This window comes from Pogoniulus pusillus, chromosome 39, assembly GCF_015220805.1.
Source record: "Pogoniulus pusillus isolate bPogPus1 chromosome 39, bPogPus1.pri, whole genome shotgun sequence".
In the NCBI taxonomy this organism is placed as follows: Eukaryota; Metazoa; Chordata; class Aves; order Piciformes; family Lybiidae; genus Pogoniulus; species Pogoniulus pusillus.
This window is the reverse complement of record NC_087302.1, coordinates 4,345,741-4,370,079: the sequence shown is the minus strand read 5'-3', so window position 1 is coordinate 4,370,079 and position 24,339 is coordinate 4,345,741. Positions and strand designations below refer to the sequence as shown.

Genomic DNA, 24,339 nt, shown 5'->3' with positions numbered 1-24,339 from the left:
CCCTTTACCTCCCCAAGAACCTCATCAATTCCAGAGCAGCACCCTGAGCACCAACGTTCTGGTGGCCATCCAGTGAGACCCAGACAGGCTGAGAGCTGGGCACAGAGGAACCAAATGAGGTTCAACGAGGACAAGTGCAGAGCCCTGCAGCTGGGAAGGGATAATAAACTGCAGCAGTACAGGTTAGGGAAGTGATTGCTGGAGAGCAGCCCCAAGGAGAGGGACCTGGGAGGGCTGGGGGAGAGCATCCATGGGGCAGCAATGTGCCCTTGGACCAAAAGGGCCAATGGGATCCTGGGGGGGGGGCATTAAGCAGAGTGTGTCCAGCAGATCAAGGGGAAGTTCTCTGCCTCTACTCTGCCTAAGTGAGACTTCATCTTGAGCACTGCCTTCAGTTTGGGGCTCCCCAGTTGAAGAGGGACAGGATCTGCTAGAGAGAGCCCAAGGGAGGGCTATGAGGATGATGAGGGGACTGGAGCAGTGCCTGAGGAGGAGAGGCTGAGGGCCCTGGGGCTGCTTAGTCTGCAGAAGACTGAGAGGAGATTGAATCAATGTCTGTAACTCTCTGAGGGCTGGGGGTCAGGAGGGGGGGACAGGCTCTGCTCACTGCTCCCTGGCATAGGACAAGCAGCAGTGGATGGAAGCTGCAGCACAGGAGGTTGCAGCTCAGCACAAGAGGCAACTTCTTGCCTGGAAGGGTCCCAGAGCCCTGGCACAGGCTGCCCAGAGAGGTTGTGGAGTCTCCTTGTGTGGAGCCTTCCCAGGCCTGTCTGGATGTGTTGCTGTGTGCCCTGAGCTGGATTGTGTGGCCCTGCTCTGGCAGGGGGGTTGGACTGGATGAGCTCTTTGGGTCCCTTCCATCCCCTGACATCTGTGATCCTCTCAGGAGGCTCCAAGCACAGCCCAGACCAGGCTGAGGGGGCAATCCCACTACTGCCAGCTGCCGCGGTCACCAGACGCCACTCGCACTGCTCTGAAATGCCTTCAGGAGGTAACACGAGGGCGATTTCACTGCGCACACAGCACCCAGGCCGCCCTCGGCCGCCGCCGCCATCTCCACTGTGCCACGGGGCGGGACTACAGCTCCCAGCAGCACCCGCGGGGGGCGGGGAGGGGGCGGGGGCGGGCGCAGTCATCCCATTGGTCATTATCCCAGGTGGCCGTGTGACGATTCGCTCTAGGCCACGTCCATCAGGCTGGGCGCGGCCGCGGTGGCGGCGGCGGCCGAAGTCCGCTGGGGATGGCTGCCGGGAGCGGACGCCGGGCAGCGGCCTGGGCCGCGGGGCTGGGGCTGAGCGCGGCCGTGCTGGTGCTGCTTGGCACCGTGCTGCTCCGCGCCTACGTCCTGCGAGCCCCGGCCATCCCGCGGCTGTGGGCCCGGCGCGGCGGCACCGCCGCTTTCAGTGCTGGCGAGCGGCTGGAGCTCAAGGAGGCGCTGCGAGGTGAGGGGGCCCGGCCGGGCTGAGCCACCCTCCCGGCCCCCCTGGGTCTTCCCAGAGAGGTCTGCAGCCTGTGTGCTCCTTGCAGCCCCGGCTCGGGGCTTCTTCCCTACCCAGTTTCCTGGGGCGGCCTTTCCGTGGGGAGTGAGTCAGAGGCCGGCCGTGGGACACGGGTGGGAGCGGGTCAGCAGCCGAGCACACGGGAGAGCTGCTGAGGGTGCCCGAGCGCCGGAGCAGGCTGCCCAGGGAGCTTGCGGAGTTACCTCTGCAGAGACTTCAAACCCTTTGGCCGCTGTGATCTTGGGCAAGCTGCTGTGGGTGCCCTGTTTTAGCAGGGGTTTGGACTGGACTGTGTTCAGTTCTGGGCCCCCCAGTTTAGGAGGGACATTGAGATGCTTGAGCGTGTCCAGAGAAGGGTGACGAGGCTGGGGAGAGGCCTTGAGCACAGCCCTACGAGGAGAGGCTGAGGGAGCTGGGATTGGTTAGCCTGGAGAAGAGGAGGCTCAGGGGAGACCTCATTGCTGTCTGCAACTACCTGAGGGGAGGTTGTGGCCAGGAGGAGGTTGCTCTCTTCTCTCAGGTGGCCAGCACCAGAACGAGAGGACACAGCCTCAGGCTGTGCCAGGGGAGATTTAGGCTGGAGGTGAGGAGAAAGTTCTTCCCTGAGAGAGTCATTGGCCACTGGAATGGGCTGCCCGGGGAGGTGGTGGAGTCGCCGTCCCTGGAGCTGTTCAAGGCAGGACTGGACGTGGCACTTGGTGCCATGGTCTGGCCTTGAGCTCTGTGGTAAAGGGTTGGACTTGATGATCTGTGAGGTCTCTTCCAACCTGGGTGATACTGTGATGCTGTGGATGATCTCCAGAGGGCCCTTCCGACCCTCACCGTGCTGGGCTTATGTGACACTTCCTCGGGTGATTTCTCCTCGGAAGGATCAAGTTCTCTTTCCTGTGGTTGGCTTTCTTCCCGTGGTGGTTTTCTCAGTGTTCATAGAATTATAGAATCATAGAATCAACCAGTTTGGAAGAGACCTCCAAGATCATCCAGTCCAACCTATCCCCCAGCCCTAACCAATCAACCAGACCATGGCACTAAGTGCCTCATCCAGTCTCTTCTTGAAGACCCCCAGGGACGGTGCCTCCACCACCTCCCTGGGCAGCCCATTCCAATGCCAATCACTCTCTCTGTGAAGAACTTCCTCCTAATATCCAGCCTATACCTACCCTGGCACAACTTGAGACTGTGTCCCCTTGTTCTATTGCTGGTTGCCTGGGAGAAGAGGCCACCCCCACCTGGCTACAATGCCCCTTCAGGTAGTTCCCCTGTCCTACCCCGCGGCTGCAGTTTGCCAGACGTCTCTGTCCCCCTGCTACGAGCTTGCTGGGGCTGAGAGCTTGCACACTGCAGGCAGCCTGCCTGTATCAAGTGCTGGTGTGTTTGGGCTCTCTGATACAGGCTCCTGCAGAAGGCTTTGGAGGTTTGGCAGCTTGCAGGAAACCACAGTCTGGCATGAAGTGATAAATGGTCCTGGGCTGTTCAGGCAGGGGTCCCACACGTTGCTGGCTGATGAGATTTATTGCTTAGCAGTTTCTGTTTACATAGGGGTTTAATGGGAATGTGCAGGCATACAGCAGGTGTTTACTTGTGTGTTTCTTCTTCAGTAACAGAGACAGCCTTTAAATGGATCTGTAACCTCACCTCATGGCTGCTCTTAGGGAAGGCAGCTGTGACTGGAGCTAAGGCAGCTGGGGTTGTTCAGCCTGGAGAAGAGAAGACTCCAAGGAGACCTTAGAGCTGCCTTCCACTACCTGAAGAGATGCTACAGGAAGGCTGCAGAGGGACTTTTAATAAAGGAGTCTAGAGACAGGACAAGGGGGAATGATATGAAGCTGGGGAAGGAGAGCAGGACAAGAGGACACAGCCTCAAGCTGTGCCAGGGCAGGTTGAGGCTAGACGGTAGGAAGAAGTTCTTCACACAAAGTGATTGCCCATTGGAACAGGCTGCCCGGGGAGGTAGTGGAGTCCCCATCCCTGGAGGTGTTTAGAAGGAGGCTGGATGAGGCAGTGAGTGCCATGGGTTAGTTAACTAGAAGGGTTAGGTGCTAGGTTGGAATCAGTCTTAGAAGTCTTCTCCAATCTGGTTAATTCTGTGATTCTGAAACTAGAGTTAGAGTGGATCTTAGGAATAAGTTCTTCAGTATGAGAGTAGGGAGACTCTGAATTAGGCTGCCTGGGGAGGTTGTGGCTGCCTCCTCCTTGGTGCTGTTCAAGGTCAGGCTGGGTGAAGCCTTGAGCAGCTGAGTCTGGTTGGAGAGTATCCCTGCCTGTGTCAGGAAGCTCGAGGAGATGATCTCTGAGGTCCCTTCCAACCTAAGCCAGTCTGTATTGGAGAGCAGCTGTGTCTGACCTTGCTTGAATGACAGAACATACCAGAAAGACCAGCCAAAGCCCTGTCTGTTTATGTATTTTAATAGGTTGGAGTAGTGTGAAAGGTGTTAAAACAATCCTGCCATCACAACCTGACTTGGGGAGAAAGAAATCCCTCTGAGCTGCCTGCTCAGCTGCCAAACCAGTTTGTGACTACAAGGAATCAGGTCACCCTAACAAAATGCAGCTGCTTCTGGGCAGTAGCATTTCTAACACCATCACTCAACACTTGAAATGGAGTTTTAAGTAGCCAGAGAAGTACAACCTTGGCAGAACCTGGAAGGCAGTCGTGGTGCGCTGCACGCGCGCAGCTCTGCTGAAGTCCCTTGGCCTCTTTTCACAGTGGTAGCTCTTCCTGTGCTGTGAACTGATCTTTAAAGCCTGGGAAACACTCAGGGGATGCAAGAAAACCTGCTTTTCCTGGTGAGAGGCAATTCACTGCTTGATTGATTTCAGTGTTAATTGGTGCCTCTTTCCTATTTCATTGAAGGTGCTATTAAGATCCCGACTGTGTCTGTATCTCCAGAGGACTTGAACACAACTGCCATGGCAGAATTTGGGAATTACATTCAGAAAGGTACTAAACTTTCCCTCTTTGCCATCTCTGCTGCTCCATTTGGTTTTCTGCAAACAATCAAAGAGAGTCTTTATGGCTCTGGAACAGAATGAACAGATTTGCCTTTTGTTTTACCTCGGTTTCTGGTTCTGGAGTGGAACAGAACAGATTTCCCTTTTGGTTTGCCTTAATTTCTGGTTCTGGAATAGAATAGAAGAGGTTTTCCTTTTGTTTTACCTCAATTTGTGGTTCTGGAGTGGAATAGAATTTATTTTCCTTTAGATTTACCACAATTTATGGCTCTGGAATAGAATGGAACAGATTTGCCTTTTGTTTTACCTCAGTTTCTGGTTCTGGAGTGGAACAGAAGAGATTTCACTTTTGGTTTGCCTTAATTTACGGTTCTGGAATAGAATAGAAGAGGTTTTCCTTTTGTTTTACCTCAATTTGTGGTTCTGGAATAGAATGGAACAGATCTTCCTTTTGCTTTACTTCAGTTTTTGGTTCTAGAGTGGAATAGGATTTATTTTCCTTTAGATTTATCACAATTTATGGTTCTGGAATAGAATGGAACAGATTTGCCTTTTGTTTTACCCCAATTTATGGTTCTGGAGTGGAACAGAGCAGATTTTCCTTTTGATTTACCTCTATTTGTGGTTCTGGAATAGAATGGAACAGAATTGTCTTTTGGTTTGCCTCAATTTGTGGTTCTGGAGTAGAATGGAACAGAATTGCCTTTTGGTTTGCCTCAATTTGTGGTTCTGGAATAGAATGGAACAGAATTGCCTATTGGTTTGCCTCCATTTGTGGTTCTGGAATAGAATGGAACAGAATTGCCTTTTGTTTTACCCCAATTTATGGTTCTGGAGTGGAACAGAACAGATTTTCCTTTTGGTTTGCCTCAATTTGTGGTTCTGGAATAGAATGGAACAGATTTGCCTTTTGTTTTATCCAATTTATGGTTCTGGAATAGAATGGAACAGATTCTCCTTCTGGTTTAGAACAGACTTTCATTTTGGTTTATCCCAAGGCCTGGACTGACCTAAATCACCTCTGCAGCAGCATGCTTTGGTGTAGCAATGGCCAAAACCAGAGCAGATGAGGTTGAAGTGTTGGCTATTGGTCTTTGAGATGGTTAAATGACTGCTACTAGGGAGAAAAAGAGCCAGAACACTCAGTTTTGTTTTATGTCAGTCCCATCCCTGCTACCTGCAGCACTGAACAACAGTTCCTGGTCTGGCTGAGGACAGTCTGAAATACAAAAGGAGGTGGATTGGTAGAGTTATGAGAACAAAGCTGCCCATCTGCTTCCTGAAGCAAATTTGTTGTGCTTGCTCTTAGCTTCTGGTGCTCCCTTTGAGGCTGAGTAGATGACTGCTCTGTGGACTGTTTGACATTGGACATGACTGTTGATTTTTCACATGTTTTTAATTCTTTCCTTAACAGTCTTCCCAGCTGTATTCTCTTCCAAGTTCATTCAGCATGAAATTGTTGGCCAATACAGCCACCTCTTTACTGTTCAGGGTTCCAACCCTGAGTTGATGCCCTATATGCTGCTTGCACACATGGATGTTGTGCCTGCTCCCCCAGAGGGCTGGGATTTCCCTCCTTTCTCAGCTGCAGAGCATGAAGGTTTCATCTATGGACGAGGAACTCTGGATAACAAAAACTCTGCCATAGTACGTCCACTGGGTAATGTCCTTTCTGAGAGGTGCAGGGCCTGGAAAAGGCAGATGGGAGGAATCTGTTCTCTTGGCATTTGATAGATTGTCTCTCTTGTTGTGTTTCACAGAGTATTAGGGGTTGGAAGGAACCTCAAAAGATCACAGAATTAACCAGGTTGGAAGAGACCTCCAGGATCATCGAGTCCAACCTATCACCTAACCCTTCTAATTAATTAAACCCTGGCACTAAGTGCCTCACCCAGCCTCATTTTAAACACCTCCAGGGATGGTGATTCCATCACCTCCCAGGGCAGCTCATTCCAAAAGGCAAGCACTCTTGCTGTGAAGAATTTCTTCCTAATGTCCAACCTAAACCTGCCCTGGAGCAGTTAGAGGCTGTGTCCTCTTGTTCTGTCCCTGGGTGACACAAGATCATCCAGTCCAGCCCCTTGCCAGAGCAGGATCACCCAAGGCAGGTCACACAGGAACACATCCAGGTGGATTTTGAATGTCTCTAGTGAAAGAGGTTCCACAGCCTCTCTGGGCAGCCTGCTGCAGGATTCCAGCACCCTCACAGTGAGAAAGTTTTTCCTTGTCACAGAAACCTTCATGTTGGGAAAGCTACTCAGGATCACCAAGTGCAACCTAGAACCCTACTCTGCAACATTCATCTTAAACCATCTGCCTAAGCACCACATCCAAACCACCCTTAAACACACCTAGGGTCACTGACTTGTTCCTGTGGCACCCCCTCTGCTCCAGCTGGCACCCATTGCCTCTTGTCCTATCATTGGACATCCTTGAGCAGAGCCTGCCCTGCACATCTTTATCAGCATGAATGAGGGCAGCCCTCAGACTCCTCTGCACTCATTGCCCCTTGTCCTGTCTCTGAGCAGAGCCTGTGGATGAAGCCTTGAGCAGCTGAGTCTAGTTGAGAGCTGTCCCTGCCTATGGCAGAGTTTGGAGTAAATGATCTCAGAAGTCTCTTCCAATCTAAACAAATCTGTGATGATTCCATGATTCTATGAACTGCACAAATAATTCCTCAAATGGACACTAAAAATCATCAGTTTGAATGAACAGTGCAAAAAGCAAGTGCTGAGAAGATAGAGGGGAGAGAATTTCTTCTCCTGTAAAGAATGAGCAAGCTTAAATTGAAGAAAACCCAAGAGGTGAGGTGAAGTGATAGCAGTAAGTGGTAGATCTCAGATTGTCTTGCTCTGTTTCAGTCCTCTGAACTCATTTGGTGTAACACACACTGCTTGGTGGCTCAGGGCAGAGCTGAGGTGTGCATGGAACAGGGAATTCCATGGAAAATTAGAACTCTCTCATGCTTCCTGTGCAGTTTATCTCCAACTCCAGCAGCACCAGGAACAAACCTCCACTGTGTTTGGTGTCTGTACACAATCTACAGCATTATTGATCCAAAACATTGCAGGGGATAGGAGAAATGTCATCAGGAGGAGCTGTAGAAATAAAAGCTCCACTGTGACCAGGACAAAGGCCCCTTAAAGGCTGTGAGTGCATCAGATGTCTTCTACCTTACATTGCATCCTTTCCTCTCTCCTTCCTGACACCAAGTGCAATACTTTCTGCTGCTTAGTGATTTTGGTTTTTTTTCCTGCAGGGTATTCTGCAAGCTGTAGAATTCTTGCTGAGAAGAAATTACAGACCCCACAGATCTTTCTATGTTGGCATTGGACACGATGAAGAGGTATTTGCTTTCATCCAAATGGCACAAATCCAGGCTGGCTGCAGAGTGGGTTGAGAGAAGCCCTGAAGAAAGAGACTTGGGGGTGTTTGATTGATAGGAAGCTTCCCAGAAGCCAGCTGTGTGCTGGGCTGCATCCAGAGGAATGTGGCCAGCAGGGTAAGAGAGAGGATTCTGCTCGGACTCCACCTCAAAGGCTGCATCCAGTTCTGGTGTCCCCAGCATAAGGAGGACACAGAGCTGCTGGGATTGAGTCCAGAGGGGGCTACAAAGATGATCCAAGGGCTGGAGAAGCTCTGCTATGAGGACAGGCTGAGGGAGCTGGAGGTGTTCAGCCTGGAGAAGAGAAGGCTCCAGGGAGACCTTGCAGCTGCCTGGCAGTACCTGAAGGCATCCTGCAGGAAGGCTTCAGAGAGACTTTTCCTGAGGGTGTCTAAAGACAAAGCAAGGGGGAAAGGTTTGAATCTGAGGCAGGGCAGGGTTAGGCTGGATCCTGGGAAGAAGTTCTTCAGTGTGTGGGTGGTGAGACTGCAGAACAGGTTTCCCAGGGAGGTTGTGGCTGCCTCCTCCCTGGAGGTGTTCAAGGCCAGGTTGGATGAAGCCTTGAGCAGCTGGGTCTAATTGAGAGGTGTCCCTGCCCATGGTGGGGGTGCTGGGGGAGGTTCAGGCTGGATGTTAGGAGAAAGTTGTTGGCAGAGAGAGTGATTGGCATTGGAATGGGCTGCCCAGGGAGGTGGTGGAGTGGCTGTGGCTGGAGGTGCTGAAGCCAAGGCTGGCTGGGGCACTTAGTGCCATGGTCTGGTTGCTTGGCCAGGGCTGGGTGCTAGGTTGGGCTGGCTGAGCTTGGAGCTCTCTTCCAACCTGCTTCATTCTATGATCTCAGAAGTTCCTTCCAAGCTGAGCCATTGTTGTTTGTGTTCTTCATGTATGCCAGAAGGCTTAATTTTTAACACTGTTTAACTGGGAGGTCTGTCCTGTTCACTTAGGTCTGTGGGCAGATGCTGTGTCAGGCACATGGTCGTAGTTACACATTGATTGTTTGGCTTGAAGGGACACAAAGGATTTGGTGTGATGAGCAAAGAGCAAAAAGCACAGCAGAGTGTTAGTTCATGTTCTTCTCTGTGTGAAAGGGGCAGCAGGAGGCCCATTTTGCAGGATGTACAGCACATGCCTAATGGCCATGGGTAATTAAAAATTCAGATTTTACATGGCTGTTCCAAACGGTCAGGAGGAGCTACTAAAAATATTCCACTCTTGTGCCCACTAAATGATAAAAAGACAGATGAGAGAGTTTTGGTTATTGAGTTCCAGAGTGCAGAGATGAAGGATTGTGACTCGTGTGTGTGGTTTCTAGCTCTGAGGTGTCACTGTGTCTGAGAACTAGAAGGATTCAAAGGCACATGCAGGGACTGGTGAACAAGAGCTATTCCTCTGCATGGAGACAAACTCTGCTGCTTCATGAGCTCAAATGAATTTTATCAGGAGGAATCTTCTGTTGGCAGGTTGCTCCAGAGCTGTTCAGGGCAACACAGGCTCACAGGATGTCAGGGGTTGGAAGGAACCTGAAGAGATCCTCCAGTCCAAGCCCCCTGTCACAGCAGGACCACACAATCCAGCTCAGGGCACACAGGAGCACATCCAGACAGGCCTTGGAAGGCTCCACAGAAGGAGACTCCACAACCTCTCTGGGCAGCCTGTGCCAGGGCTCTGGGACCCTTCCAGGCAAGAAGTTCCCCCTTGTGTTGAGCTGGAACCTCCTGTGCTGCAGCTTCCATCCCTTGCTGCTTGTCCTATCCCAGGGAGCAGTGAGCAGAGCCTGTCCCCCACTCCTGACCCCCAGCCCTCAGAGAGTTATAGACATTGATTCAATCCCCTCTCAGTCTTCTCTTCTCTAGACTAAGCAGCCCCAGGGCCCTCAGCCTCTCCTCACCAGGCAGTGCTCCAGTCCCTTCATCATCCTCATAGCCCTCCACTGGACCCTCTCCAGCAGATCCCTGTCCCTCTTCAACTGGGGAGCCCAAACCTGAAGGCAGTGCTCAAGATGAGGTCTCACTAGAGCAGAGTAGAGAGGAAGGAGAACCTCCCTGGATCTGCTGGACACACTCTTCTGAATGCCCCCCAGGATCCCATTGTCTCTCTTGGCCACAAGGCCACATTGCTGTGCTATGGATGTTGCCCACCAGCACTCCCAGGTCCCTCTCCACAGGTTTGCTCTCCAGCAGATCACCTCCCAGCCTGTACTGGTGGTTTATTACTCCTCCCCAGCTGCGCTTATCTCGTGTAGCACTGGTCTCTGTCACCAGCAAGATCTGTCCTGCTGCTGTGCTTTCTTTTGCTTAGCTCCTCTGACTGCAGGAACCTCTCTCCACCTTCTCACAGGTGTCTGGTTGGAAGGGAGCCGTGAAGATTGCAAGTCTGCTGGAAGCCAGAGGAGTGAAACTCTCCTTCGTCCTAGATGAGGGAAGTGCAGTACTGGATGGCATCGTTGCAGGAGTGCAGAAGCCAGTAGCTCTGTAAGAGAACACAACTGCCTCTGCATTTTCTCTCATTAATGTGGGAGAGCAGACCTTGGTAATGTCAATCAGATGTTTTCAAGTCATGTGGCAGTGCTGCTGGTGCAAAGGGACTTGAGGTTTTGCTTGCTGTCCAGCACAGCCTGCTGAGCACAGCAGAATGCTCCTCTTAGCCAGTGAGGTGTGTTAATTGTCTGCCTTAGAGCCTGCTCACTGGAGCAGCAGCCCTCCAGACACCTAAGGGCTGTGTGTAGAATTTGTTGGTGTTGCTGCTGCTTTGTTTGGTTTTTATAACACTGAAAACAGGCAGAGGATTTCTTTTACTCTGTGCCTTTGTGTTTGGAGTTGCATTAATCAGTTCTTTATTTATCACTGCCCAGAATTGCCATCACAGAAAAGGGTTCAATAACACTGAACTTCACTGTGGACAAAGAGCCAGGACATTCATCTGTCCCTCCTAAGGAGACAAGTATTGGCATTCTTGCAGCAGCCATGTCCAGGTGAGAGCTTCTCCATCATCTAACATCAAAGCCAGCCAAGCAGACTCCTAAATCACTGATAGGTGACTTTCTTCTTTGATATTTGTATTTACAGTCTTGCAAATCCCCTTCATGTATTCACAGAGGGAATTTGTATCTCACTTTGAAGGGCAGAAATGCAAACCCCAGCATAGGGAGCAGAAGTGCCTAAAGTGTCTTTTCAGCTGTTCCTGGTGTCACTTGATTCTTTAATCCCACAGCAATTGCTGTAGCTTTGATGTCTTAGAATCACAGAATTGTCATGGCTGGAAGGGACCTCAAGGATCATCCAGCTCCATTCCCCTTGCCATGGTCAGGGACACCTCACACTAGCAGAGCCCCATCCAGCCTGGCCTTAAACACCTCCAGGCATGAGGCTTCCACCACCTCCCTGGGCAGCTTGTGCCAGTCTCTCAGCACTCTAATGGTGAAGAATTTCTTCCTAACATCCAATCTGAATCTGCCCATTTGCAGCTTTGTTCCATTCTCCCAGGTCCTTTCACTACCTGACATCATAAAAAGTCCCTCCCCAGCTTTCTTGTAGCCCCCTTCAGATACTGAAAGGCCACAATAAGGTCTCCTCAGAGCCTTCTCCTCTCCAGACTGCACAGCCCCAACTCCCTCAGTCTCTTCTCATAGCAGAGCAGCTCCAGCCCTCTGCTCATCCTCGTGGCCCTTCTCTGGACACCTCCCATCATGTCCATCATTTTCTTGTAATAGAGGCTCCAGAACTGGATGCAGTACTCCAGGTGGAGTCTCATCTGAGTGGAGCAGAGGGGGAGCATCACCTCTCTCAACCTGCTGGCCACACTTCTTAGCAGCATTTGCTCTAAAGTGACAGAGATTGCTTTGATTGCTTGGCTTGCAGAACTGCTCTGGGATTTATTCTTTTGCACATCCCTGCTACCTCCAGCTGGGAATTATCCAAGCCAAAAAACATGCTGCCAAGTCAGAATGTGACTGCCTAAATCATATTACATAGATCCATGAACTGGTTTGGGTTGGAAGGGACCTTCAGGATCATCCAGTTCCAACCTCCCACTAGCCCAAGTTGCTCAAGGCCTCTTCCAGCCTGGCCTTGAACACTGCCAGGGAGGGAGCACCCACAAACATGCCTGTCTGGGTATCAAACTGAGAAGTAAATATGTATGCTAGAAAAACTGAACATGGACAGATCTGATGGACTTTGGGGTGGTTTTCTTCATTTCCATGTGTTGGTAAGAGGCAGGCTTCTGCATTTCTTCAGTGTTAGAGCTCACCAACACAGCTCATGAGGGATGGGATTGGTTGAAGTTGTTGTCTGTGCTGGAATCTGGGTTCAGATTTGGGAGTCTCACACCAAGAAGGGCATTGAGGTGCTCAGACGTGCCAAGAGAAGGGCAGCAAAGCTGATGATGGGTCTGAAGAACAGGGCTGGTGAGGAGCAGCTGAGGGAACTGGGCTTGTTCAGCCTGGAAAAGAGGAGGCTGAGGGGAGACCCTCTGGCTCTCTACAGCTGTCTGAAAGGAGGTTGGAGTGAGGTGAGAGTTGGTCTCCTCTCCCTAGTATCAGGTGATAGGATGAGAGGAAATGACCTCCAGTTGCACAAGAGGAAGTTTAGGTTGGATATGAAGAAAAATTTCCTACTGATCTAGTGGGAGGTGTCCCTGCCCATGACAGGGGGTTGGAGCTAGGTGATCTTTAATCTCCTTTCCAAGCCAAACCATTCCATGATTATGGAGTCCACTCTGAGCTGTTCTAGAAAGAAAGTCTGTGGCTGAAATGCTTAGAAATGTGTCATGGTGCTGAGAAATGTGCTGTGGTGCTGCTCAGGAGAGGAAAATGTGATGTGCATCTCAGAACCCAACTCCTTCCAGCTTTCTGGAGCACCAATAGTGAGAGATTCTTTGGTTTATTAGATTTCAAGTGTTGGCTTTTTGCTTTGCTGCAGGCTGGAGCAGAATCCCTTGCGCAATCTCTTTGGCCAAGGGCCAGAACTCCTGACTATGGAGCACCTTGCATCAGAGGTGAGGAAAGAGCTGTGACTTCATGCTCAGATTTTCATATTAGTAAGTGAAGAGTAACCCAGCAAATGAATTGAGAGCACAGTGACATAGTTCCTAGAAAGGAGGAGAGACTTAAGCTGGCCTTTCTCCCAGCTAATTGTTTCTGCTGAAATGAGTTCATCACAGCCAAGTCTCTGTACTGCCCTCCTGAAAACTGAGAGCTTTCTGATTTGTGATTTTGTTTCTTCCACTCAGTTCAGGTTTCCTCTCAATCTCATCATGAGCAACCTCTGGCTCTTTTCACCTATTGTCAGCAGGTAAGAAAATATCTCCTTGAAGGCCTTTTCCAGCCTCTCACCCTCCAAAGATTCATGGAGTCATAGAATGGGTTGGAAGGGATCTCCTAAGCTCAGCCAGTCCAACCCCCTGCACTCAGCAGGGACATCCTCCTCTAGAGCAGGTTGCTCACAGCCTTGTCCGGCCTCACCGTGAGTATCCCCAGGGATGAAGCCTCAGCCACCTCCCTGGGCAACCTGTTGCAGTGTTCCAGCACCTTCATGGTACAGAATTTGTTATATCCAATCTCAATCTGCTCTGCTGTCATTTCAAACCGTTGCAGTGGTCCTGTCCCTGCAGGCCTTTCCAAACAGTCCCTCTGCAGCCTACTGGTAGCCCCCTTCAGGTACTGGAAGGCAGCTCAAAGGTCTCCCTGGAGTCTTCTCTTCTCCAGGCTGAACACCCCCAGCTCCCTCAGTCTGTCTTTGCAGCAGAACTGTTCCAGCCTCTGATCATTTCCATGGCCCTCTTCTGGATCTGTTCCATCAGGTCCATGTCCTTCCTGTGTTCAGGTCTCCAGAGCTCGATGTAGAGCTCCCAGGTGAGGCCTCACCAGAGCAGAGCAAAGGCAGAATCACCTCTCAATTGCAAAATGTGTTTGTTTTTCCCTTTTTCCTAAGGATTCTTGCCTGGAAACCTTCCACCAATGCCCTGATCCGAACCACTACAGCAGTCACCATGTTCAATGCTGGAATCAAGGTATTTTCACTTGGATTTTGGCTTTTTTCTCCCATGCAGTAAGATGAGGACACGGAGGTCACACTTACTGACATCCAGTTAGGAAGGCCAGACCAGGTGTGAAGTGCTGTCACCTTCAGGTGTGGTTTGCATTTAGCTGCAGTTGGAAGTTTGTAGATTCATAGAATGGTTTGTGTTGGAAGGGACCTTAAAGCTCATCCAGTTCCAACCCTCTGCCGTGGGCAGGAACACCTCCCACCAGCCCAGGTAACTCAAGGCATCATCCAGCCTGGCCTTGAACACCTCCAGGGAGGGGACACCCACAGCCTCCCTGGGCAGCCTGTGCCAGTGTTTGCCCTTCCTTACTCCAAAGAATTTCTTCCTAATCACTGGTCTCAATCTCCCCTTCTTAAGCTTCAGTGCATTGTCCCTGGTCCTGTCACTACAAACCCTTGTAAAGTCCCCTTCTGCCTTTATTGTAGGCTGCCTTTCAGGTGCTGGAAGGCTGCTTTAAGGTCTCCCTGGAGCCTTCTCTTCTCCAGGCTAAACAGCCCCAGCTCTCTTCACCTATCCCTATAAGGAAGGTTCTCCAGCCCTCTGATCATCTCCATGGCTTCCTCTGGACCTGCTCTAGCAGTTCCATGTCCGTCTTATGCTGGGGGCACCAGAACAGAACACAGTGCTCCAGGTGTGGGCTCACAAGGGCAGAGCAGAGGGCACCTGTGTCACAACAGCCTCTCTGTAAACCACTCCAGATGGTTTCTGGTTTAGGGTGGACAAGAGCCTTGCTGTGCAACCATCCAAAGTATCACTGACAGGATTTAGTGGGGGCCATGTGTTTGTGAAAACACAATTCTGGGGTTCATCTTCGTTCAGGCAGGGTTAGACTGCACCTTGGACTGAGAGATAACAAGTTCTGGCTGGATCTTGTCCCGATAAGGAGGTGTAGCTGTCCAGAACTATTCAAGTCCTGGAAAACAAAGAGCCTGCTTGGTGTGTCCCTGAAGGAATCTGCTACTGAAAGACATCAGTAGGAAAGCAGAGAAGCTGCAGTGGCTGAACAGTGACACTGAGTGGCCAGCAGAGAAGTGACAGCCTGGCTTCTTGAGTTGTTCTGTTCTGGTTGTGCCTTTTGTTTTTGTCTTAACAAAGTGATAAATACCTATTTTAGAGAAAAGAGAAGGGATTTGTCTCGTTTAAGTGACTTCAGTGACTCAGACCTGGGGCAAAGCAAGGTGACAGTGAGGCCAAAGTGCTGCTTGAAAAAAACAACCCAAGTTCAAAAATAGAAACTTAAAACCCCCTCAATGAACTTGTCAAAACCAACATAAATCATAGAATGGGTTAGGTTGGAAGGGAGCTCAAAGCCCAGCCAGTTCCAACCCCCTGCCATAGGCAGGGACACCTCCCAGTAGAACAGGTTGCTCAAGGCCTCATCCAACCTGGTCCTGAACACCTCCAGGGAGGTTGTGGAGCACAGAAGCACCCAATGTGCTCCACAACCTCCCTGGGCAACCTGTGCCAGTGTCTCACCACCCTCAACCTGTGCCAGTCTCTCACCACCCTCACTGAAAAGAACTTCTTCCTAACATCCACTTTCAGGCTCCCCTCTGCCACTCTAAACCCATTCCTCCTCCTCCTATCATTACAAGCCCTTGTCAATAGTCCCTCCCCAGCCCTCCTGTATCCCCTCAGATCCTGGAAGGCCACTCCAAGGTCTCCTCCAAGCCTTCTCCTCTCCAGGCTGTAGAGCTCCAACTCTCTCAGCCTATCCTCAGAGCAGAGCTGCTGCAGCTCTTTGAGCATCTTGGTGGCCTCTTCTGGACTGGCTTCAACAGTTCCCTGTCCTGCTTGTGTTGGAGGCTCCAGACCTATACACAGTACAGTCTCAATATCAGGTTTCTGAAGGGAAAAGGCTCATCTCAAGAGGAAAATTATCCAAAATCTCACTTTGGTTGTGCTGAGCTGTTGGACTTTGTGTAGTTTCCTCAGCTACAGATCAGCTTTTGCAACATTTTAGCCCAGCACAGAGAGAAATTTCTCCTCTAGTGGAAAGTCTGCAGTGTTAGTCTTAGAATCAGTCAGAGTTGGAAGGGACCACAAGGAGCAGCCAGTTCCAACCCTCCTGCCATGCCCAGGGACACCCTACCCTAGAGCAGGCTGCACACAGCCTCAGCCAGCCTGGCCTCAAACACCTCCAGCCATGGGGCCTCAACCACCTCCCTGGGCAACCCATTCCAGCCTCTCACCACCCTCACGCTGAACAACTTCCTCCTCACATGCAGTCTGAATCTACCCAATTCCAGCTTTGTTCCAATCCCCCCAGTCCTATCCCTATCTGATATCATAAAAAGTCCCTCCCCAGCTTTTTTTGTAGCCCCCTTCAGATACTGAAAGGCCACAAGAAGGTCACCTCGGAGCCTTCTCCTCTCCAAACTGAACAGCCTCAACTCCCTCAGTCTCTCCTCTGTCTTTGAGCAGTTCCTGAGTGTGCAGTTGGGATTTTAATTTGCTTTTTTACTGCCTTTTTAAGTCTGTTCCTTTTTTTTTTTCCCCCAGGTAAATGTCATCCCATCTTCTGCAAAAGCCACTGCCAACTTCCGGATCCACTCTGCAGAGACAGCTGCCGAGGTGTGTCCTGGCCCCCAGGCATGGGGCTGGCCTGCAGGCCTTTCCCAGCAGCTTGGCCCTTGGCCATTTCACAGAACCACAGCCACAAGCAGGCTGGCAAAGCCCCTCAGGAGCACCAAGTCCAACCTAGAGCCCTACTCTACAGCATTCACCTCAAAGCTCAGCCAGTTTCAACCCCCTGCCATAGGCAGGGACACCTCCCACTAGAACAGGCTGCTCAAGGCTTCATCCAACCTGGTCCTGAGCACCTCCAGGGAGGTTGTGGAGCACAGAAGCACCCAATGTGATCTTTGATCACATTGGGTGCTTCTGTGCTCCACAACCTCCCTGGGAAACCTGTGCCAGTGTCTCCCCACTCTCAACCTGTGCCAGTCTCTCACCACCCTCACTGCAAAGAACCCTTTCCCAACATCCTGTTTCAGTCTCCTCTCTGCCACTTAAAACATTTTTCCTCATCCTGTCATGACAAGACATTGTCAATAGTCCCTCCCTAGCCCTCCTGTAGCCCCCTTCAGGTCCTGAAAGCCACTATAAGGTCTCCTGGAAGCCTTCTCTTCTCCAGGCTGCACAGCCCCAACTCTCTCAGCCTGTCCTCAGAGCAGAGCTGCTGCAGCCCTCTCAGCATCTTGGTGGCCTCCTCTAGACTCTCTCCAACACTTCCATGTCCTGCTTGTGCTGGGGACTCCAGAACTGCACCCAGGACTGCAGATGGGGCCTGAGGAGAGCAGAGCCAAGGGGCAGAATCCCCTCCCTTGCCCTGCTGCCCACACTGCTCTTGCTGCAGCCCAGCACAAGGCTGCTTTCTGGGCTGCACTCCCACTGCAGGCTCCTGTCGAGCTTTTCATCAACCTAGACCTCAGAGATGTGGTGCTGAGAGATGTGGTTTGGTGGTGTCCTGGCAGTGCTGGGCTAGTGGTTGAACTTGATGATCTTAAAGGTCTCTTCCAACCAAACCCAACCTGCAGTGCTGTGTTTGCTGATCTAACCTCTCTGTTTTGCCCATAGGTGCTAGAGGTAGTTAAAAACACTCTTGCTGATGACAGAGTGAAGATTGATGTGGTAGATGCTTTTGACCCACTCCCCATCAGTCCATGGGATGAGCAGACTTTTGCAGTCCATATCATTCAGAGAACCATTCTGGATACTTTCCCTGAGGTTGACAGTGTGGTCCCAGGTAACAGCAAGCATATGGTGGTTGGTGGTTCCTCTCCAGCTTCCCCCCTGTTTATTCTCTTCCCTCTCCCTATCCCCATCCCCCAGTACTGATTTGTTTCCATGTTCTATCTGCTTCTCCACCCCAGCTGTTAACTGCTGGAAACAGCTGGCTTTTCCTCTTTTTATTCCATCCTCTCTTTATGGTTAAAAAAGTTTTTGTGGTGCTCTTTTTTTTTTGTTGTTTTAAAGCAGTGGAAGTGAAAAAAAAAAAGCAAACAGGAAACTGATAGAAACAATGAACCTTGAATTTGACTCTCTGCACATACAAAGAGATCTCTTCAGGGAAGAAAGGAATTCTGAGGGAGAGTAGGAGGTCTTCTTGCTTATAGCTCTTCTTTTATTGTTTCCTTAGCTGGCAGAGCCATTCCTGCTTTTCTGTATTGTTCCTTGTGATTCCAGCCCCTTCCCTTTCTCTCAGCTTCCTCTTAGTGCTGTGCTCTTTGTTGGACTGCAGTTTGAAGTTTAAGCTTTTATGGAGGTTGAGCATTTTGTGGCTCTTGGAGTGAAAGGAGGCCTGCAAGAAGGCTGGGGAGGGACCTTTTACAAGGGCTTGTAGGGATAGGACAAGGGGGAATGGATTGAAGCTTGAGAAGGGGAGATTAAGACTGGAGGTGTGGAAGAAATTCTTGACAGTGAGGGTGGGGAGATACTGGCACAGGTTGATTAGGGAGGCTGTGGCTGCCCCCTCCCTGGAGGTGTTCAGGGCAAGGTTGGATGAGGCCTTGAGCAACCTGGGCTTGTTGGGAGGTGTCCCTGCCCATGGCAGGGGGCTTGGAACTGGACGATCATAGAATCATAGAAGCAGTCAGGGTTGGAAGGGAGCACAAGGAGCAGCCAGTCCCAACCCCCCTGCCATGCCCAGGGACACCCTACCCTAGAGCAGGCTGCACACAGCCTCAGCCAGCCTGGCCTCAAACACCTCCAGCCATGGGGCCTCAACCCCCTCCCTGGGCAACCCATTCCAGCCTCTCACCACTCTCCTGCTCAACAACTTCCTCCTCACCTCCAGCCTCACTCTCCCCACCTCCACCTTTGCTCCATTCCCCCCACTCCTGCCACTCCCTCACAGCCTCAAAAGTCCCTCCCCAGCTTTTTTGGAGCCCCCTTCAGATCCTGGGAGGCCACAAGAAGGTCCCCTGGGAGCCTCCTCTGCTCCAGCCTGCACAGCCCCAACTCTTTCAGGCTGTGCTCACAGCAGAGCTGCTGCAGCCCTCTGAGCATCCTCCTGGCCCTGCTCTGGACACTCTCCAGCATCTCCACATCCCATGATCTTTAAGGTCCCTTCCAACCCATTCTGTGAATCCATGAAGTGCTCCTGCTCAGGAAGGAGAAAATGTTCATCCAGCACAAGCCAATAAACTCTTTGCAGTGATTTTGCTGCTGCTGCTGGAGTCCAGGAGTTGGTTAGAGCTGCTGTCAGATTCCTTTCCTTTCTCCTGGAAGAAATGTGAGTTTGGTTTTGTTGTTGGTTTGTTTTTTGCTCCAGGCACATGCATTGGAAACACAGACAGCAGACACTTCACCAACCTCACAGCTGCCATTTACCGCTTTAACCCCATCCTCCTGAAACCAGATGATCTCCCCAGGTACTGTCTTCTGCCTGCCTGTGGGCAGCTGCTTGGGATGGGGACTGGAGAGAGAGAGAGAGGGAAAAAAAACTGGTTAGGCAGAAGGAGGAAACCCAACCTTGTGTACCTTGGCGTGGTGGTGGTGCCTCAGGTGCTGTTAGACCACCCATTTCCTGCAGCTTTGGTGCTGTACAAAGAAGGGATGGGGATTACAGCAGCAGAATGTTGGCTCTTGCTCCTCTCTCCTCCAGTCACCTCGTGTCAGTGCCCTGTTTGACAGCACAGCAGTGCTGTTGAGCTGACTGGATCCTTTGTGCAGTGCTGCAGTGGCAAAGGTGGCACTCTGGGCCTGGGTCTTGACCTTTCTCAGCAGATCTATCCCAGTGATCACATTCTGTGCTCCACAACCTCCCTGGAGGTGTTCAGGATCAGGCTGGATGAGGCCTTGAGCAACCTGTTCTGGTGAGAGGTGTCCCTGCCTATGGCAGGGGTTGGAACTGGCTGAGCACTGAGGTCCTTTCCAACCTAAACAATTTTATGATTCCATAAGAATCCTGTGGCTGTGGCACTTGGGGACATGGTTTAGTGGGCATGGAGGTGTTGGGTTGCTGGTTGGGCTCCATGATCTTGAACCAAAGCAGTTCTATCATTCTGGCGTTTTTATGTTGTGCATTGCTTTATGAGGTGTCAGGCAAAGAGGCTCCTGGCTAGCTGCAGGTGAGGTCATACAATCAATCAGGTTGGAAGAGAGCTCCAAGCTCCTCCAGCCCAACCTAGCACCCAGCCCACCCAACCAGACCATGGCACTAAGTGCCCCAGCCAGGCTTGGCTTCAACGCCTCCAGCCACAGCCACTCCACCACCTCCCTGGGCAGCCCATTCCAATGCCAATCACTCTCTCTGCCAACAACTTCCTCCTCACATCCAGCCTAGACCTCCCCTGGCACAGCTTCAGGCTGTGTCCCCTTGTTCTGTTGCTGGGTGCCTGGCAGCAGAGCCCAACCCCACCTGGCTACAGCCTCCCTGCAGGCAGCTGCAGGCAGCAATCAGCTCTGCCCTGAGCCTCCTCTGCTGCAGGCTGCACCCCCCCAGCTCCCTCAGCCTCTCCACATAGGGTTTGTGTTCCAGGCCCCTCCCCAGCCTTGCTGCCCTTCTCTGGACACCTTCCAGCACCTCAACATCTGTCTTGAGTTGAGGGGCCCAGAACTGGACACAGTTCTCAAGGTGTGGCCTGAGCAGTGTTGAGTACAGGGGTCCCAGGCACACAACAGGAATCTAAACCCTTCCTCTTTCTCTTGCAGGATCCATGGGTTGAATGAGAGAATCTCAGTGGAGAATTTTGAGAAGCAGGTTGAGTTCCTCTTCCAGCTGATTAAGAACTGTGACACTGCTGAGCTTCCAGAGCCTCATGCCAAATCCCATGAGCTGTGAGAAACACACCTGAGTGGGGGAGCAGGTGCTGAGGTGGACTCAGGGTGGGTGCCAGAGGTTCTGGGCCATAAAAGAAGTCTGGAATATGGGTTCTGAGTGTTGTGGTTTCCATGCAGATGGAAAAAAAACTCCTGGTTGCTGCTTTAGATCAATAATGTGAATGAGATCCTGAACCAAACACAACAAATCACTCTGACTGTTGTTCCTCCCTGGTCTGAACTGCAACCATTAATCTGATATTAATGATTTGCAGCCCTTTCTATCAAGCTCTGCAACTGGCAGCCTTGAAAATCTAAGCTGTAATCAGCCCTTGCTCACCTGGCAGTGAAGGAGAGGAATCCTTCTGTGTGCTCCTTTCAGACAGCTCATTGATCCCTCACCAACTGTGTCTGTCAGGAGCTCTCCTGAAGGCTTTGTGATGTGCTGAGGCTCTCAGGTGGCTCTAGATCAGCACTAAGAGTTTGTTCCACTGCTGCTTGGTACCAGCCTCTTCCCCAGGCCCTCAACCATTATCAGTTAACTTCCACTAGGCCCTCCCATGCATGCACTGATTTCTGACTCTATTTCTGAGGTGCTGAGCTCCAAAAGTTGTAGCTGTGCTGCTTTAACTGATGTTGCCCTTGTCTCAGAGGTGCTGCACACTTTCCTTTCCTGTCTTTTCAGTGATTCTTTGTCCCCCTCCCTCTTTAGCATGGCTCAGCTGGGTGGCAGAACAAGGCATTGCAGCTTGATACAAGAAACTTAATCAGTGTTGTCTCTCTTTTCACTCAGTTTCTGTGGTCTATGTTTCTCTGGGCTGCCCAGGGAGGTGGTGGAGTTGCCATCCCTGGAGGTGTTGAAGCCAAGCCTGGCTGGGGCACTTAGTGCCATGGTCTGGTTGGTTGGGCAGGGCTGGGTGCTAGGTTGGGCTGGCTGAGCTTGGAGCTCTCTTCCAACCTGCTTGATTCTATGACTGGCCAGAGCTGAGTGCTAGGTTGGGCTGGATGAGCTTGGAGCTCTCTTCCAACCTCCTTGATTCTATGATTCTAAGATTCATCCAACCTGGCCTTGAACACCTCCCTGGACAACCTCTGCCAATCTCTCCCCACCCTCACTGCCAAGGATTTCTTCCTGATCTCCAGCCTCAATCTCCTGCAGCAGTGTTACAGAGATGTCTCTCTCTTTCAGAGCTGGAATGGGGTGGTCCTCTTGCTCTGAATTCCTATCTGTAGCATGCACTGGAGTGTACAGGAAATCCCCTGAGTGGTGGAACTGTGATTCCTGTTCTTTCCATTCACCACTCTCTTATTTATTTGCAGTCTGATCTTATCACTCTGGCCAGTGAATGCAAACTGCATCCAATCTGCTAAATGACTATACCCAGCTTGCTCCTGGCATCTCATCAAACAAGGAATGCAGATTCTTTGCTGATTGTCATTTAGCCTTCTCTTTATGAATTAATTATTACTGTATAATTGCAGTGAAGTAATTTCCACACCTGCTTCTACACCAGAGCAGGCCACAAAGTTTCCATCAAAACAAAGCCCACATAGTTTCCAACCTGCTTTTCATCTCTGTAGCCTCCCTGATGCTCCTCTTTCTATCCTGAATTAGCTTAACTCTCTTTTTTTCGTTGCTGAGTGGTAAACAGCTTTGCACCTTTCATGGTTCAGTGCCTTTTGTCTGGGTGCTCTAACGTCAGGAATTTGTTTAGCCACATCTCTGTGCCTCTTTTGTGAAGGTGTCATCATTCCTCTTGCAAACTCCTGTGGCAGCAAAAGTGATGTGGGCAGGGCACAGTACAATAAAGTCAGCCCCACCAGTGGGAGGTGGAGGAAGGATTTTTAGTTGAGGTTTGCTTTCTGTCCTCTGACAGGTCTCTATAAAGACAACTCGAGTCTAAAGCCTTCACTTTGCCTGTGGCAGTGTGGGGGTCAATATTCTTTGGCACTGATGACTTGGGGGGTCAGGCAGGGAATCCTCAGTGGGTTTGCAGATGATGTAAAAACAAAGAGGAGTGGTTGACTCACCTCATGTTTGTCCTGACATTGAAAGACACTCCAGGAGGCTGGAGAGGTGGGGAGGCAGGAGCTGAGGGGGATGGAATGGTGGGAAAACAGGAGCTGAGGGGGCTGGAGAGGTGGGGAGACAGGAGCTCAGGGGGCTGGGGAAAGAGGAGCCCAAGGGGCTGGAGAGGTGGGGAAAGAGGAGCCCAAGGGGCTGGAGAGGTGGGGAAAGAGGAGCCCAAGGGGCTGGAGAGGTGGGGAAAGAGGAGCCCAAGGGGCTGGAGAGGTGGGGAAAGAGGAGCCCAAGGGGCTGGAGAGGTGGGGAAAGAGGAGCCCAAGGGGCTGGAGAGGTGGGGAAAGAGGAGCCCAAATTGCTGGAGAGACTCTTGTGAAGCTCAGCAAAGGGAAAGACAGAGTCCTGCACCTGGCAGGGAATAACCTTGTGCTGAGGACTGGCTAGCTGGAAGTCAGCATTGCAGAGAAGGACGAAGGAGCCCTGCTTGGCAGGTTGAAAGTGAGACAGCAGTGTGCCCTGGCGGCAAAGATGACCAAGAGAGCCCGAGGAGTAGATTAGGTGATGTCTTGAGGTCTCTTAGTCTTAACCATTGTGTGATTCTGTTAGAGAGGCACAGGGTGTGAAAATGCTAACTCTGGTGGTGGTGTTGTGCAGCAGCAGCAGTGCTGTGGTGTGAAAGGAGAGATTTATTGCCTGGTGCAACAGGCAGATGAGTCCTAAAGACACCAACCAGCCTTTGCATTCTGTTATCTCCATTCCCCAACCCAAACTCACTCCTCTCTGTGTGGGTGAGGATTGTTTCTTTAAAAGCCACTCATCTGAAGATTGGTTTTTATTTCTTTTACCTTTTATTTTGCTCTTGCTGAAGGAAAAGTGAAGGGCAAACAGGGCTGGGAAAGCTGAGATGCTTTTGGCAGGTCCTGTCCAAACGTGTATTGTGAGGTTTAAGCTGCTGCAGCTCATTGCAGGGCCCCATTAAGTGCTGCTCATTAGGCAGTGCCTCTGCAGTGAGTGGATGTTCAGCAGAGCTTAGAATCACAGAATGGTTTATGTTGGAAGGGAGCTCAAAGCTCAGCCAGTCCCAACCCCCCATGCCATAGGCAGGGACACCTCCCACTGGAACAGGTCACTCAAGGTCTCATCCAGCCTGGTCATGAACACCTCCAGGGAGGTTGTGGAGCACAGAAGCACAGAATGTGATCAAAGATCACATTGGGTGCTTCTGTGCTCCACAACCTCCCTGGGAAACCTGTGCCAGTCTCTCACCACCCTTAACCTGTGCCAGTGTCTCACCACCCTTAACCTGTGCCAGTGTCTCACCACCCTTAACCTGTGCCAGTCTCTCACCACCCTCACTGCAAAGAACTCTTTCCTAACATCCAATCTCCACTTTGCCATTTCGAACCCATTCCTCCTCCTCCTGACATTCCCAGACCCTGTCAATAGTCCCTCCCCAGCCCTCCTGGAGCCCCCTTCTCATCCTGGAAGGCCACTCCAAGGTCTCCTCCAAGCCTTCTCCAGGCTGCACAGCCCAAACTCTCTCAGCCTGTCCTCGTAGCTTGACTGCAACCTGTGGAAGGCTTTTAAAGAGACAGGATCTGATGGTGTAAATCACATTCCCCACCTCTGCCTGCTTTTCTTTCCAGTCCCTTGTGATGGTTGTGCCTTTT

The 24,339-nt window shown here is 51.2% G+C and overlaps 1 protein-coding gene across 1 annotated transcript; it reads left to right on the top strand.

The window, feature by feature from the left end:
* Positions 1-1,206: 1,206 nt before the first annotated feature.
* Positions 1,207-20,855, top strand: PM20D1 (peptidase M20 domain containing 1). The gene is made up of 13 exons (XM_064173752.1): positions 1,207-1,442; positions 4,354-4,440; positions 5,866-6,098; positions 7,711-7,797; positions 10,174-10,307; positions 10,688-10,807; positions 12,756-12,831; positions 13,066-13,127; positions 13,767-13,845; positions 16,384-16,455; positions 17,461-17,629; positions 19,157-19,256; positions 20,539-20,855. Exons 1-13 carry the CDS (start codon positions 1,241-1,243, stop codon positions 20,666-20,668), a joined length of 1,551 nt encoding a protein of 516 aa, XP_064029822.1. The 5' UTR covers positions 1,207-1,240; the 3' UTR covers positions 20,669-20,855.
* The last annotated feature ends 3,484 nt before the right edge of the window (positions 20,856-24,339 follow it).

What these genes read in the sequence shown, in the direction of transcription:
- PM20D1 (XM_064173752.1), top strand. Translation starts at nt 1,241, where the DNA reads ATGGCTGCCGGGAGCGGACGCCGGGCAGCGGCCTGGGCCGCGGGGCTG. An exon ending in CTTGCAGCAGCCATGTCCAG is followed by an intron (nt 10,808 to 12,755) that starts GTGAGAGCTTCT and finishes GCTTTGCTGCAG; the next exon opens with GCTGGAGCAGAATCCCTTGC. An exon ending in CTGCAGAGACAGCTGCCGAG is followed by an intron (nt 16,456 to 17,460) that starts GTGTGTCCTGGC and finishes TTTTGCCCATAG; the next exon opens with GTGCTAGAGGTAGTTAAAAA.